General features: G+C 45.2%; 1 protein-coding gene across 5 annotated transcripts in view; it reads right to left on the bottom strand.

Annotated features, from left to right (window-relative positions):
- Nucleotides 1–13,387: 13,387 nt before the first annotated feature.
- si:ch211-266o15.1 (zinc finger MYM-type protein 4) overlaps nucleotides 13,388–16,884 on the bottom strand; it is a 29,448-nt gene continuing 25,951 nt past the window's right edge. For all 5 annotated transcript variants that reach the window (XM_029713086.1, XM_029713085.1, XM_029713084.1 and 2 more), the window contains 4 exons: nucleotides 15,053–15,167; nucleotides 14,687–14,929; nucleotides 14,390–14,513; nucleotides 13,388–14,194 (listed from right to left, as the gene is read on the bottom strand). In XM_029713086.1, the coding sequence (XP_029568946.1) occupies nucleotides 13,972–14,194; nucleotides 14,390–14,513; nucleotides 14,687–14,929; nucleotides 15,053–15,167 (705 nt within the window). In that variant the 3' untranslated portion in view covers nucleotides 13,388–13,971. The remainder of the gene's footprint in view (nucleotides 14,195–14,389; nucleotides 14,514–14,686; nucleotides 14,930–15,052; nucleotides 15,168–16,884) is intronic.

The following is a 16,884-nucleotide window of genomic DNA, read 5'->3' as shown; positions in this document are numbered from 1 at the left end:
GTTGCGTTGTGGCCCTAAACATATAATCCATAGAAGGTTTTGTAACCCCGGGGCCTATGATTTCTTAATCCGGTCCTGCAAATGCATCCAACAAGTTTGTTGTCACAAGCTTGATGTAGTTATAGTGTGCAATGAATATGGGACCAAATACTAAACTTTTGACTACTTGAATACACTTTAAGTGAATTTGTCCAAATACGTATGACATCTTCAAATGGGGGGACTACTGTGGGTACATAAAGTGCTTTCATTTCTAAACGGTAAAACAGATACTGCATGTATGAAAATGCCCTCAAATAAAAGGTGACATTCTGTACTGTCGCCTCATATGACCAATATGTATAGAGTCAGATTTAGAATTTTAGCTTCACTGTCCAAATGCATACAGGGGTGAAAATGTGTGTATTTTTTAAGATATATATGCAGTATATTTTTTGTTGTTGTAATAATTAAGGCACTGTCCATAACCCCTAACTCTATGTAGAGGGCTTAGTAGTAGGCTAGGTCAGGTCTAGGCCCCAATGAAAATTGAAGTATAGAATATCAAAGGAAACCTGTTTCCAACCTATTCAATTGAATATGTATTGTGCTCATGACTCAAAGGCTGATGGCCATAACAAAAGCAACGACACCCACTCTCAGTCATTTTGAAATGTACAACATTCACCTCACTCACTCAGAACACCATGCAAATGAAATCACCTCTCACTCTTCAACAAAAAGGAATTTGCATCGCCACCACAGACAATTCAAAACCCCTTTTCCTGATGTATGCTTTACACGATATAAAGGCAACAACCTTTATACAATTCAAAAGGTCACAACAATCTTTGCACGGTTCAAAAGCTACAACAAAAATTATTAAACAGATCAATTCAAAAGCTCTCCCTTTTCTGAAATCCTCTCTTTTTACTCTCTCTCTCTCTCTGTCTCTCACTGTCTGTGTTCTAAAGCCTCAGCCCACACTGTCTCTCTCTCTCAGCTAAAATAGCACACTCCGTCCACAGCACAGCACATTGCCTGCCTCAACGTTACATAAGTGACACCTGTTACCCTTTTACTTGTACTTCCCTCCTACAATTCCATTCCTCCATTATCGACACACCCTCTCCCTCACTCTATTCTTCCCTCTGTCATCTAACCACAATAACCATTTCCTTTAGTGCTCTCTCGTTGCCATGGCTTACACTGCTTATTGTCCCTCATTCTAGTATGGTCTGAACCCACTGGGCAGCGACGTCTATTCCACGTTGGTTCAACGTTATTTCATTGAAACGACGTGGAAACAATGTCGATTCAACAAGTGTAGCACCTGGCAGATATTCTACTGCATGATTCACCCACTCAGCTACACCCACTCATGCAGTGTCCCAGCTGGCTACATATCATACTGTAGAAACAAGCACACAGCATGCACCCCCCACATACTCCTTCAAAAATCTGAAAAAAATTCATTTCTTTATTCTCTAATGATAATAGTAAATACTACAGTATTTAATTTGCATATACCCCACTCATTCCCCTCCTCCATATCGCAATTTTTGCCACACAAAATTGAGAATGCTAAATTCCAATTATAGACCATATATTGTGTTCCCTACAGTTTATAGAAAGAGAAGAAGCTCTGAACTATCTGTTCAGACCTACCCACAAGTTTATAGAAAACCACATAAGTTCTGAACTATCTGTTCAGGCCTACCAACCTAGAGGTTATGGAAAATGTGCTCTTTTAGTATTTCACCAATAGGTTTCCAGAAGGAGAAAGCCTCCACTTCTATGTCAATTATAATAAAACAAAAACACTATAGTAAATGCTACAGTAGTGTCCGCTAAAACACTACAGTAAATACTACAGTATAGTACAGTCCACAAAAACTGTGAATACTGCAGTACACAACAATCCACAAAAAACACTACATTAATTACTATGGTGTATACTACAGTTTTCTTTTACCACAGTATTTATACTATAGTTACCTGTGAATACTACAGTATATAACAGTAACTACTGTAGTATTAACTGTACTTTAGTCTGCAAAAAGACTACAGAGAACAGTGAATACTGTAGTATTTTCAGTGCATTTGGAAAGTATTCAGATACTGTCAGATTGGGTGCGCAACTGGTCAACTGGAGTCAGGTGCAGGAGAGCAGAGATGAGTGAACAGGCACATTTTAATTGGCAGAAGCAAATCAGTAGGGCGCAACAGCGTCACAACACTCCAAGGCAAAAGCAAATAGCGCACTAGTCACACAAATAATGTACAACAATACAATACCACGGGTTCAAAACAATACCCGGAAAAAACCAGCCTGCCGCGTCACACAATAAATGTAACGAACAATTACACACACAGACATGGGGGGGAACAGAGGATAATATACACGTAGAGTGATGAGGGGATGTAAACCAGGTGTGCGGGAAAACAAGACAAAACAAATGGAAAGTGAAAGGTGGAGCGGCGATGGCTAGAAGACTGGTGACGTCGACCGCCGAGCGCCACCCGAACAAGGAGAGGAGCTGACTTCGGCGGGAGTCGTGACAGTACCCCCTCCCTGATGAGCGGCTCCAGCAGCGTGCCGACACCGGCCTCGGGGACGACCCGGAGGGCGAGGCGCAGGGCGATCCGGCCGGAGACAGTGGAACTCCCGCAGCATTGAAGGGTCCAACACGTCCTCCACCGGAACCCAGCACCTCTCCTCCGGACCGTACCCCTCCCACTCCACGAGGTACTGAAGGCCCCTCGCCCGACGCCTCGAATCCAGTATGGAGCAAACGGAGTACGCCAGGGCCCCCTCGATGTCCAGAGGAGGCGGAGGAATCTCCCGCACCTCAGACTCCTGGAGCGGGCCAGCCACCACTGGCCTGAGGAGAGACACATGGAACGAGGGGTTAATACGGTAATCGGGGGGAAGCTATAACCTGTAACTAACCTCGTTCACTCTCCTCAGGACTTTAAATGGCCCCACAAACCGCGGGCCCAGCTTCCGGCAGGGCAGGCTGTCACGTCCTGGCCAGTATAAGGGTTAATTGTTATTGTAGTTTGGTCAGGACGTGGCAGAGGGTATTAGTTTTATGTGGTTCGGGGTGGTGTTTTTCTAGAAGGGCATTTGATTTAAGTATTCCGGGGTTTTTTGGGCACTATTTGAGTTTCATGTATTCTATGTTTAGTCTAGTGTGTCTGTTTCTATGTTTGGTTAATTGGGGTTGGGACTCTCAGTTGAAGGCAGGTGTTGTCTGTTTGCCTTTGATTGAGAGTCCCATATATTAGGGTGTGTTTGTGTTTGTCATTTGTGGGAGATTGTTCCGTGTATAGCGTCAAGCCTTACAGGACTGTTTATTGTCGGTGTGTTTTTTTTGTATACGTGGTTATTTTGGGTTTGCCTTCTTTCCATAAAATAAAGAAGATGAGTATACACATACCTGCTGCGTTTTGGTCTCATCACTACAACAACTGTGACACAGGCAGAGGGGCAGGTTTCGGGTCGAGAGCCAGACCCGGTCCCCCGGTGCGAACACCGGGGCCTCACTGAGGTGACGGTCTGCGCTGGTTTTCTAGCACAGCACGACCCGCTGGAGGTGAACATGGGCGGTGTCCCATGTCTCCCCCGCGCGCCTGAACCAGTCGTCCACCGCAGGAGCCTCGGTCTGACTCTGATGCCAAGGCGCCAGAACCGGCTGGTACCCCAGTACACACTGGAAGGGGGAGAGGTTAATGGAGGAGTGGCGGAGCGAGTTCTGAGCCATCTCGGCCCAGGGCACGAACGCTGCCCACTCCCCCGGCCGGTCCTGGCAATAAGACCGCAGAAACCTGCCCACATCCTGGTTCACTCTCTCCACCTGCCCATTACTCTCAGGATGAAACCCTGAGGTAAGGCTGATCGAGACCCCCAGATGTTCCATGAACGCCCTCCAGACCTTCGAAGTGAACTGGGGACCTCGATCAGACACTATATCCTCAGGTACCCCGTAGTGCCGGAAGGCGTGCGTAAACAAGGCCTCCACAGTCTGTAGGGCCGTAGGGAGACCGGGCAGAGGGAGGAGATGGCAGGACTTAGAGAAACGATCCACAACGACCAGGATCGTGGTGTTACCCTGTGAGGGGGGAGATCGGTAAGAAAATCCACCGACAGGTGCGACCAAGGCCGTTGTGGAACAGGTAAAGGGTGGAGCTTACCTCTGGGCAGGTGCCTAGGAGCCTTACACTGGGCGCACAACGAGCAGGAGGAAACATAAACCCTCACGTCCTTGGCCAAGGTAGACCACCAGTACTTCCCACTCAAACAATGCACCGTCCGACCGATCCCAGGATAACCAGAGGAGGGTGACGTGTGGGCCCAGTAGATCAACCGGTCACGGACAGCAGACGGAACATACAGACGCCCAGCGGGACACTGGAGGGGAGCAGGCGCTGCACGTAACGCCTGCTAAATGTCCGCGTCCAGCTCCCACACTACCGGCGCTACCAGGCAGGAAGCCGGGAGTATGGGAGTATGATCCATGGGCCGCTCCTCTGTGTCATACAGCCGGGACAGTGCGTCTGCCTTCACGTTCTGGGAACCTGGTCTGTAGGAAAGGGTGAACACAAAACGGGTAAAAAACATGGCCCACCTTGCCTGACGAGGATTCAGTCTCCTCGCTGCCCGGATGTACTCCAGGTTGCTGTGGTCAGTCCAGATGAGAAAAGGGTGTTTAGCCCCCTCAAGCCAATGTCTCCATGCCTTCAAAGCCTTAACCACAACCAACAGCTCCTGGTCCCCCACATCATAGTTTCGCTCCGCCTGTCACGATTGTGTGGAGAGACGGACCAAGGCGCAGCATGCTCTGAGTTCCACATTTTTTATTTAGTGAAACTTACAAAACATAAGGAAACAAACAACTAACCGTAACATCAGAGGTGCTACATGCACTAACTCAAAACAAGATCCCACAAAACACAGTGGGGAAATGGCTGCCTAAATATGATCCCCAATCAGAGACAACGATAAACAGCTGCCTCTGATTGGGAACCATACCTGGCCAACATAGAAATAAAACACCTAGATAGAAACACCCCCACTAGTCACACCCCGACCTAACCAAAATAGAGAATAAAAAGGCTCTCTATGGTCAGGGCGTGACACCGCCGGGCTGAGCTTCCTCGAGAAGAAGGCACAGGGGCGGAGCTTCGGTGGCGTGCCCGAGCGCCACGGCGTTAGCCCACTCCAGAGCTCTCCCCGAGAGGCACGAGACGAGGGCGGACACCCTCTCCCTTCCCGAGGGTGCCAGGTAAACGGTGGCCAGGTATAGGTCCAGCTGTAGCAGGAAACCCTGGCACCGTGCCACCGTCCCATTATACTCCCTGGGAAAGGCGAGACGCATCTCACTGGGACCGGGTACAGGAGGGACGAGTGGTTCCAAACGTCTTCCATTTAAGAATGATGGAGGCCACTGTGTTCTTGGGGACCTTCAATGCTGCAGACATTTTTTAGTACCCTTCCCCAGATCTGTGCCTCAACACAATACAGTCTTGGAGCTTTACGGACAATTCCTTTGACCTCATGGCTTGGTTTTTGCTCTGACATCCACTGTCAACCGTGGGACCTTATATAGACAGGTCTGTGCCTTTCCAAATCATGTCCAATTAATTGAATGCACCACAGGTGGACTCCAATCAAGTTGCAGAGACATCTCAAGGATGATCAATGGAAACAGGATTCACCTGAGCTCAATTTTGAGTCTCACAGAAAAGGGTCTGAATACTTATGTAAATAAGGTATTTGTTTTTTATTTTTAATACATTTTGAAACATTTCTAAAAATCTGCTTTTGCTTTTTCATTATGTGGTATTGTGTGTAGATTGATGTAGATTGATAATTTCATCAATTTTAGAATAAGGCTGTAACGTAACAAAATGTGGGAAAAGTCAAGGGGTCTGAATACATTCCAAATGCACTGTATACCATAGTATACTATAATATTTTTTCATGTGGGTTGTCATGCCAATGGAGTTGGCAAGAGCACAAACAGATCTGGGACCAGGCTAATATAGAGTGCCTTAAGAAAGTATTCACAACCCTTGACTTATTCGTTTGCTAACTTTTTGAAATGAAATACAGAAATATCTTTGTAGTGACGGGTGTATTGATACCCCATTGAAAGTGCAATGAATAACTTTATCATGCTCAAACGGATATTCAATGTCTGCTTTTAAAAAAATCTACCAATAGGTGCCCTTCTTTGCGAGGCATTGGAAAACTTAAGTGGTCTTTGTGGCTAAATCTGTGTTTGAAATTCACTGCTCGACTGAGGGACCTGACAGATAATTGTATGTGTGGGTTACAGAGATGAGGTAGTTACAAAAAAATCATGTTAAACACTATTATTGCACACGGAGTGAGTCCATGGAACTTATGTGACTTGTTAAGCAAATTTTACTCCTGGACTTATTTACACTTGCCATAAAAAAGGGTTTGAATACTTATTGACTCAAGACATTTCAGCTTTTCATTTTTAATTAATTTGAAAAAAATATATATAATTTCACTTTGACATTATGGGATATTGTGTATAGTGACAACAAATCTCAATGTAATCCATTTTAAATTCAGGCACAACAAAATGTGGAAACAGTAAAGGGGTGTGAATACATTCTGAAGGCGCTGTAAAACAGATATTCTCAATAACAATCTTTAGCAGAATCAATCAATTATGCAATAACCACGTCTGGTGTGTTTGAAGCACCCCGAAGCCACAATATTCATGATACTGAGAGATCCTCATTGCATGAACATGTGCGGTGTATTTTTTTGAATGTGGTGCCCTGTCAAACTTACACTGGAGAAGTCTCCTTCCTCAAGATGCTCAAACAAAAGGGTGATGTCATCTCTGTCATTCAATGCGCCAGAGCTCAATGTCAACTGTGCCACTTATTTGGGTTGGGGTAACAATGATTCCTTCTTCAAACAAAAAGACACAAAAAAAGAACAGTGGCTCATATGAGTGACATAGTAATGGTATTGAGAGGTTAGTCACCCAGACAAACACTGTGGCTATGATGAAAGGCCATTCGTTTACTATTAGCCTGGGTACTACTCTGTTCAATGAAAAGGAAAAGGTGCAAATCTCACTCAACATTAAAAATGCATTGTTTTATTCAAGCAAGGTTAAAAGATGAGTGTTCCGGCCTTGAATTCTTTCCATACTAGTCTGTTTGTGCAATCATGCCACTCCTTGCCACTCCTTGTCATGTTTGGAATGACAAGGAGTGGCAAGATGGCACAAACAAACCCAATGAACTACTACTCAGACACAAACACAACAGTTTGTCTGTCAGCCTCCTCAGATAATGTGGGTATTGATCCTCATGTGAATTATAGCTGACATACAAATTAACTATTAATTATGACAGCCCCCACCCCATTATCACATCCACTGCCACCTCACTGGCCTGGTTCACAATGATCTAATTAATTTGGCCTGAAATAGACAGACAGAGCCCTACATTTCTGCAATAGAGGGGTGTCGTCCTTGGATGTATTCACTTGCAGTGGTAAAAGAAACATGTAGAAAAAATAAATGTGGGGCTTACTTTTCCCAACAGACAAAATGCAGGTGACACAGAATCCCCATTAGAGCCACCAAGTCAAGGTATTTATTTGCACATTTATGCATTTCAACAACAAGTTGTACATAAAAGCTTTACAATAGCTCCTTTTATGTATATGCATCACTTAGTATTATACACCATCAAGGACCAGGCAAGGTAGGCTACTGTAGATCAATAGTTCACTGCAAGAAATCTTCATAGCTTTACAATGCAACATTTATTTCAGAGCACTTTATTATATTTTTGGCAAAAAATGTTTATTTAACCTTTATTTAACTAAGGCAAGCCAGTTAAGAACAAATTCTTTTTTACAATGACGGCCAAACCCTAACCCGGGCGACGCTGGGAAATGATCAAATATACCAATGATAAAATATACCACATTCACTCATGATTTTCATTTATACAAGACCCAATCAACACTTTTCATAAATGAAATATACTGAAAAACAGTAACACCTGCTCTTTCCATGACAAAGACAGACCAGGTGAATTCAGGTGAAAGCTATGATCCCTTATGGGTGTCACTTGTTAAATTATGCCATGAGACAATTGATACATGGATTGTGTATGTGTGCCATTCAGAGGCTGAATGGGCAAGACAAATAATCAAGAACTGCAACGCTGCTGGGTTTTACACACTCAACAGTTTCCCATGTGTGGGAAGCAATGGAATCAACATGGGCCCGCATCCCTGTGGAATGCTTTCGACACCTTGTAGAGACCATGCTCTGACGAATTAAGGCTGTTCTAGGTCAAAATTGGATGCGCAACTCAATATTAGGAAGGTGTTCCTAATGTTTTGTACACTCAGTGTATATAGCAAATGTGTAGTCATGTCGAACAATCAGATGAAACAAATACTGTAAATGAAAATCCAACAGTATTTCAATATCAATCAACTTGACAAATTATATGTAACTTATTTGATGCAAAAGAAAATACATTAAATAAAGCAACTGTTTTGCTTATATGGTAATAGAAATCTATGAAGAATGAAGCTCTTATTAAGGTAGTATTTACTATGACTATCTTTACTTAAATGAAGCATGAATTTCAAAACGTATGACTGAATCAATTGGTTATGGTGTTAAAAACCTTAAAAACTAATTTATATTTTAATCAAAAGAATGTCACGGGCTGCCTTAATGACTGTGAGATCAATAACTATGAACCAGACTCAGACTCAGACTTTGGTTGTGTCCCAAATGGCACCCTATTCCCATTGGGTCCTGGTCAAAAGCAGTGCACTATATAGGGAATAGGGTGCCATGTGAGAGGCAGCCAGTGTGTCTCTCCTCTCACACCTCTGTGTGGGTTGAGGAGTATGAAGATGATGAAGAGGAAGATGAAGAGGATGACGTGTCTTTTTTACTCGTCTGACGAGTGGAACCTTCAGCAGCCCTGAACTGCCAGGTAACCTTCCTCGGTTGATCGGTTACGGGGACTGTAATTTCCTCTGTCACTGGCTCTGTCACTGGTTTCACTTCCTCACAGAATAGATCAGACAACACTTCCTGCTCTAGTTCCTCCCACAGATCCCATGTCGGTTGTTTGATTGGTTTAGACTTAGAGCCGGACTCGGACTCATCAGAATCCCAGTCACTGTCTCCAACCATGGAGCCGAGCACAAAGTCCACTCCGGACCCGCTGTCATCGGAGGAGTCGGACCCCTTGGAACAACGAATAAAGGAAGAGTGGCCTTCTGTGGCAAGCAGATGACACTCAGGACCCGCCAGATACACGAAGCTATCTGTTGAGAGGAAGTCACTCTCCTCAACGTTGGGGCAGAGGGGTCTGGAAAGGGAGGTTGGGGGTGTAGACTCAGTGGGGAGAGAGGGGGGCTCCTCCCGTGCCAGTGAGACATCAGGGAGCACAGACACAGCCAGGTATACAAAACTATCTGTTGTGACAAATGGATCCAGGTCACTGCTGTCCAGGCCTGACTTCTTCCGTGGTATCGCATGTCTGGAGGGGGACAAGGGGAGTGGGGAGTCAGTGCCAGATATGATCTTAACACTCTTGTTCCTCGATTTCAATTCTGCCTGGTTTAAAGGGGTGAAACCATCATGTAGATCTGGGTTATCAGGCCCTTCATTGTTGGTGGATTGCATGTCACCCATTTCAGTGTCTTTCATCAAAGGTGCTTCTTCCTCAATCCCATATCCCTCACAGTGAGGGGAGCTCTTTAAGAGTGATGGGTAGCACCACTGAAGCTCGGTGCTCTCCTCCCTCCCCCAGTCTTTAAATGCCACCTCGTCTTTATCCTGGTCCAGAGATGTGTTGCTCCCCAAGTCTGACTCAGTCAAGGGTCTGTCACTACCATCTGAGGCGTTGTCTTCCTGGCTGGTCTGACTGGGGTTCGACATGAAGACTCCACTTGAGTCTGACTCCAAGGTCAGGTTGGAATCAGGCGAACCATCTTCCTTGACATTTTTTGTCCCTGTTGAACACCCCATGGCAAGGAGTTCCAGGCTGGGTTGGGTACTGATCTGCTCAGGTTCAGAGACACTTCCAGAAACAACAGACTGCCCTGCTGTGAGCTGTGAAGCTTTCTTTCTCAGAGAATCTGTCAGACATTGTTCTGCTACAAGCTCACTTTCTACGTCCTTGGCCCTTCTCTCCAGCTCCAGGAGAGAGAGTTCAGAAGCAGCACTAGAGGGTGGGTGAGATCCTCCAAACCCAGAAGGGGGTTTGAGCAGAGGCCAGTGCCTCAGAGAGCCAGTGTAAGACTCTGCATCCCCCCAGCCTTCATCCCACAGTGTGTTCACCATACCGAGCACCGTGTCCCACTCCTCCACCTCCTCCCCCTCAGCACCGCCACCTCTTGCTCCACCCTCCTGCTCCTTGCTTTCTGGATCTCCCTCCTTTATACTTGACTCAGTGCCATCGCTGCTTGTACATTCTGGCTCCTCCCCTCCTTCCCCTTCCTTCTCTGGTTTTTGGAGAGTTTTTTTTGCAGAGAAGACCCTCCAATTTTCCAAGTGTTGCTCCTTCAAGGAGTAACCCACCCTACCCATCAACCCTACCAATTTACCCTGGTGCTCAGAGAAAGGGGTAAGGTGGGGAAGATTTTTTCTCTCCATGGCACTAAGCACCACCAGGGAGGGCAGAGGGGGAAGGATAGGAAAGTTATGGATTGCACCACCTTGTCTAACAGTTCTCTTCCTCACAATCAGCCTGCGAGGCCAGGTGGATTCCATAGGCTGGGGGCTCACAGCACGAGGTCCTGGGGAAATCTGATCGAGCAAGAGGGGGGTAGTGTCACGGGGTGCCTCTGGGGAGAAGGGAGAATCATTGTCAATGGCTGAGTCCAGTGCCTTCGTCCTCGGCGCAAAACCAAAAACCCCAACATTCTCCTCTTGAGACATGGAGCCCACTGAGTGGGATACCGCCCTTTTTTTCTCAATCTCTCCCCCTTTCTCATTCTTTCTTTCTGTTTCTCTGTCTCTTCCTCCTATCCTTCTGAGATCCTCTTGAACACATTGGAGGGCCGTGACAGAGAGCTGGACAAGAGGGGGTTTGGGAGGGGGGTGACGAGGCTGAGAGGGGGGTGATTCTTCGAATATGAAGCTCTGATGTTGAAACGGAAGGGGTTTGGCTGGGGAGTAGAACACAGGGGTGTGACAGCCAGAGGAAAGGGGTGACCCAGAGAAGGGTGAGATCAGAGGGGAGGTCATGTTGTGTTGTGAGTAGAAAGGATTTAAGAAATTCTTCTCCATTACGTCTCCAGATGAGAGTTCTAGATGTTCAAGATGTTTGGGGGGTGTTAAGACTTTCCAGGAGCGCTGGCCGTTGTCCCCTCTCTTGCCGCTGTCATGCTGGTGTTGATGTCTCTTGCCACTGAAGGAGGAATTTCCCCCAGGGGCTGACATCAAGGAGACACTGGGGGACACTGACCTCCCCCCAAACCCCCCTGGGGAACGGCTGCTCTGGCCAGCTTCAACCAGCTTCAGCTGGTCAAATATCACCCTTTCGTCTAGCCTCCTACCCATGGAAGGTATGGGAGTTGTAGATCGTGTCTCGAACGTGATCATGTCCCCGCAGGCACCTGCCCCCACCCCTAGGTTGCCGTTGCTGGAGAAGTTGTTGTCCTGGCCTCCCCTGGAGGTTATGGTGCTCTGGGCAGAGCCATGGTCAATATGTTCATTGATACACATGGTGTCGTAGATGGAGCGCTGGGGGATGTAACCGTCCTCATTGTAGCCATCCCCATCCACACTCTTCTCCAGGCAGCAGGGACACTGCCTGAAGCAACCCGGTCGACTAAGAGGCTTCCCCATACTGTTCTATCCACCACCAGCAAAAATGACTGTCAGTAAATGTTCCAAAAAGAGCAGTCTAAAAAGAGATGGTAATTAAAATATACTGGATATAAAAGAAGTGCAGTGAGACAACGTAAAAATGAGTATGATGCATGTCAGCTCATTCCTTATCATCATGCAATAGTCAATTACAAATATGAGAAATATTCAGATTGAATGCCATCTGTAAAGTCTATTAAAACAGCCTCTCTCGCTCTCCTCTCAATAATACCAGTAGAGGAGCTTGGAGAAAGTCTTTTTGTCATAGAGGCATATTCAAGAACAATTTTGCTCACTTGCTCTGACAGAACTGCAGCCAACAACACAAAAACTGATTCGCAAAGGTGTTGAATAGGGTTGCAGCTTCAAAAAAATAACACACGACTTCAACATGATGCTGGGTAACTCACTGTTCTCTGTTGGTCCGTTCAGAACCCCAAAAGTATTTCCTTTTGTCTATCTCTGCATCGCCTTCTCCTCATACTAGTCTCTGCTGTCATCACTTTCAACTGTCCCCATCAATAAATGAGTCAAAAACTTGTCATTGCCATGGCAGCTGATTAATCCATCTCTTTGCTTGCTTGTGCTCCAGAATACATCATTTCTGAAATGAAGAAACTAAAGGTTTAAGAAACCATGTAAATCATCCGTCTGCTCAGAGGCACTGATTATTTGACAAATGGTCTCTTATTTGAACACCAACGCAAGCCACCCCCCTCCTCTCTCTCACCCACTCTCCATCTCTCGCCCTCACACACTTGAAGATTCCCCTCCCCCATGTTTCTAAGGCTGCTTCAGAGGTTTCTATTAAAGACAAACTTTTACTCTTTTTTCTTTCTCTCCGTCCTCTTTTCACTCAATTTAGGTTTGACCTCTGTGGGCTTTGATGTCCTCCCCAGACATGAATCAGCAGGGGAAATCAGACGGCTCTAAAGACAGTCACAGCTTCATCGTCTCACACAGGTGATGCATGTGACATTGACAGAATGATATCCTTGAAATGACCTTCGAAACGAATCAGAAACGGGTATAGCAAACAAAACATGTTCTGTTATATAACCACTTTCAATGTGTTTGGCTTGGCTGAGAGATACATGAGGATAAAGCCTGCAGTTTCTTTTACCTGCCTCCTCTCTCTCCCACACAAACTCTTCTTCGCTCAGCACACTATCCCTCAGTACCACTTCTCTCAGTACAGTGCCCTCGTCCCTCCCACTCATGCCCTTTCGCACATGCAAGGAGAACGTGGTTTCTCTCTTCTATTTGTCCAACAACACATCATGCGCTGTACAATAACAATACTCTGCACTGCTAAAGCACGATACACAATACATCACCCCACCTTTGAACCATCAATTAGTAAATCATGCAGTCAAGCAGATGAGAACGACTCTTCAACTCCTCAGATTTTCATACAGGTAATTTAACATTAACATAACATTATTCACAAATCTAAATGATGATCACTTTCACAGTGAAGGAACATTTCCATTTGGTTTGAGTTGTATTCTCAGTCAGGTTCTTTTAATCACTTCAGACAACAGACAGCAGAGCAGACAGAAATGTCCTTTGCATAATCATGTTGCTTATTCAAGTCCACAACAGAGGGATTCATACAAAAAAACTAAAACAACAAAACTATGTACACCATTATGTGATCACCTTGGTTTAGTTAGTAGTTTGGATGATCAAGACTATGGAATTAGTTGTGTGGGCCCTCAGAATAAGGCATATTGGTAGAAAGTAACATTTTCAGCTATATTAACAAACTAGAAAAACAAACAGAAACGAATGTAACATGAATAGTTTTAATGTTTTGTTAGCCATAATTCCATTCATCTTCTAAAACTAGAATCTAAAAACAAAGACGTAATGAAAAACTAAATGAAGTGTCAGACAGTATCTTATTGTCTTTACATGATTGTGCATGTTTGCGGCATGTCCATGGCTGTGTCCGAAATGGCACCCTAACCCATATATAGTGCACTACTTTTGACCAGAGCCCTATGGGCCCTGTTGAAACGTAGTGCACCGCCCTATATGGGGAATAGTGTGCCATTCCATGAGTAGGTTATTCCCACTACAAATGGTCATTGTCATCATCTGTGGAGGCTTCAGTATAGTGATTATGCAGCGGAAGCTCATCCAGGTGGACCTCCCGTACTGCCAGGATGCGTGTGAGCATGCTTTCCAGCGCAGGGCCTTCTAGTTGCTGGGCAGAATACCACAGCAGGTTGTTTGAGTGACAGGAGAGCTCTGGCTGCAAGTAGAACAGGTGTGGTCTATTCTTCACCGACTCTGAGCTGCAGGTGGAGACAAAGGAAGAGGATTATAGAATTATCGAAAGGCAGCAATTCCAGAAATATTCTCAATTTCTGTTTTTCAGACTGCAAAACATTGAGGCATTAAAACATTGTCAATATCTCAAACAAGTCATATAGCTACAGTAAAATTAGAGTGGAATATAACAGAAATAAAGATGTACTATGTAATCTCACCATTTGGAGAGGTAGAACTCGTAGAGTCTGACAGGGCAGCGTAGTGGGTTCTCAGTATTCTCAGGCATCTCCATGTCACCTTCCTCTTCATCCAGCCTTCTCTTGGCAGGCAAAGCTAGCAGCTCTGGATATGCACACAAAGAGAAAACAACCCACAACCTAGCGCATTATGGAACTCGTAGAGGATGTTATTGCTTGTGATATGGCAATGCCTTTCTTAATTGCTCCTAATGGGATAAAGAAAGTAGAATAAAATGTGATAGCCTTGAACAGCATTGAGGTTGGAACTCAACTCACCGGGGGTGTCTGACACATCCTGACCAGGCCTAAACCTCAGGAAGGAGCTCTTGCCGTTCTTGGTGACCCTGGTACAGCGGGTGAAGTTGGTGAAGGACAGACGTCTGTGTTGGCCCAGGGTCTTGAACTGGAACAGCTTGGTGCCAAAGAAGAGCAAGGTGTTGAGCAGCACGATGGGGGAGTAGGCTCCCAGCTGTTTACAGTCCCACAGGTACTCCTCCTCCACACGGGAATGCAGGTAGCCTAAAGAGAAACAGTGGAGGGAGGGACAGAGGGATGTGTCGTCATTGTGTGTGTGTTTCAAATGGTCCAATGATATTAAAGGGATAGGACAGGCGTAGTAGAGAAGGCTAGAAACCTTCTTACCGCTGGGCAGCAGGGTAGGACTCCAGTAATGTAGCATCATAGTCATCTCCATGCTGAACTTATGATAGAGCACATCAGTGAAGATATTCTCTAGCCTTCCATTCTCAAATAGATACTGTAGAGACAAATGAGAGATGGTGAGGGAGAGAGGCATTAGGTACTGTATATCATATTTGGCAGAGGGGCAAATACAATAGATGTCCCTGGGGCAGTAGTTACTATAGCAAAAGTGCAGATAATATTGATGTTACTAGTAAGGGTGTGAACATTTAAAACAACATTTGGATCCTTAATGTCAAGAAAAATTCATAACTGAAAAATTGTGTTTTGTTATGTAGATGCAGAAAGTAAACGGCATAGTGGGTCAATTTCCTCAGCAACTAAAAGTTTTGAAGAGCGAGGCTCAACTTCTCCGCTGTTTTGGTGCCCTAGTTACCACGCTGCGAACAACCTGTGCAACACTGAGCAAAGTGTTGCATCTCGCTCATCTCAATATCCTAGCCTATTCATTGATGATAGGTCCTGCTTTACTGAAGTTGAGAGACATTGCAACGCAAGAAATTGCGATACACAGCTTTTGATTGCAGGTATATTTTTATTTATTTATTTAACTAGGCAAGTCAGTTAAGAACAAATTCTTATTTACAATGACGGCCTACTCCGGCCAAACCTGGACGACGCTGGGCCAATTGTGCGCCGCCCTATGGGACTCCCAATCACAGCCGGATGTGATACAGCCTGGATTCGAACCAGGTACTGTAGTAACGCCTCTTGCACGGAGATGCAGTGCCTTAGACCGCTGCGCCACTCGGGAGCCCCATATATAGGCCTAGTGCACGGTTCTGCCTGCCTGCCTGGAGGGCGAACTGCCTATACTGTGCCCCTGCCCCCCTCCGTCCGTTGATAGATCGCTATGAAAGATGCAAGTGTTTGTGTTGTCGGAAGTATGGCAACTAATCAGTCTCCTCCGTTCCAAAAATACTGAATCTTGACACTCAGAAATTGGAGTCAAGAAATCAATTATTTTGGAGTACTCTCCACCATCTTCATTAACAGTTGGAAAAATGGGAGAAAGGCAAGCGACAGCTGCGAATGCCTGTATGGCAATACTTTGAGAAGTTAAATGAGAAGGAAATGCAAACGTTTGCGAAGTGGAATTGAGCCCCAGTAAGGGCAGTGCAGGTTAGAGGTTTGCACGGGACTGATTTCTTCATCCCCACCCCCACAGCTTTTCATAGCTCACCTGCTGGTTCTGTCCCGACTGCAACGCTCTACATCAAGAACTACTGGTCCGAACTTAACAGCAGTCCCACAATGTTATTTTAGGAGTATGTGACGCAGCTCACCTACCAGCCATGGTTCCAGCGAATTTTGCGCCCTATAGGCAATATCAAAATGCACAAAAAGAACCTAAGATTCTATTAAGCTATCGTATTACTGGGCTAAATCAGCCAATATGCTAGCTAGAAGAGAGCCAAGTTAGACTTGCACTTTCTCTTTAGCTATTTTTTTTCTGCCTACCTTTTAGGAGTGGGATGATTTTGGTTGGGAGATCAATATTTATTTCTAGGCAATGAAGTAAACTATAGCCCAATTATATTTAGCAAGTACATTTCCTTGGAAAGATAGCTGCCAATGATTGGCCGCCCATGCATACTATTTCAGAGAAACCACACATACTGTGCATTCAGAAAGTATTCAGACCCTTTCCCCTTTTCCACATTTTGTTACATTACAGCCTTATTCTAAAATGGATCAAATACAAACATTTTCTCATCAAGCTACACACAATACCCCATAATGACAAAGCATAAAACAGGTCTTTCAAAATG

Source organism: Salmo trutta, chromosome 25 (assembly GCF_901001165.1).
Source record: "Salmo trutta chromosome 25, fSalTru1.1, whole genome shotgun sequence".
NCBI classification, from domain to species: Eukaryota; Metazoa; Chordata; class Actinopteri; order Salmoniformes; family Salmonidae; genus Salmo; species Salmo trutta.
The sequence above is the reverse complement of the archived record's forward strand: the minus strand, read 5'-3'. Positions and strand labels throughout refer to the sequence as shown.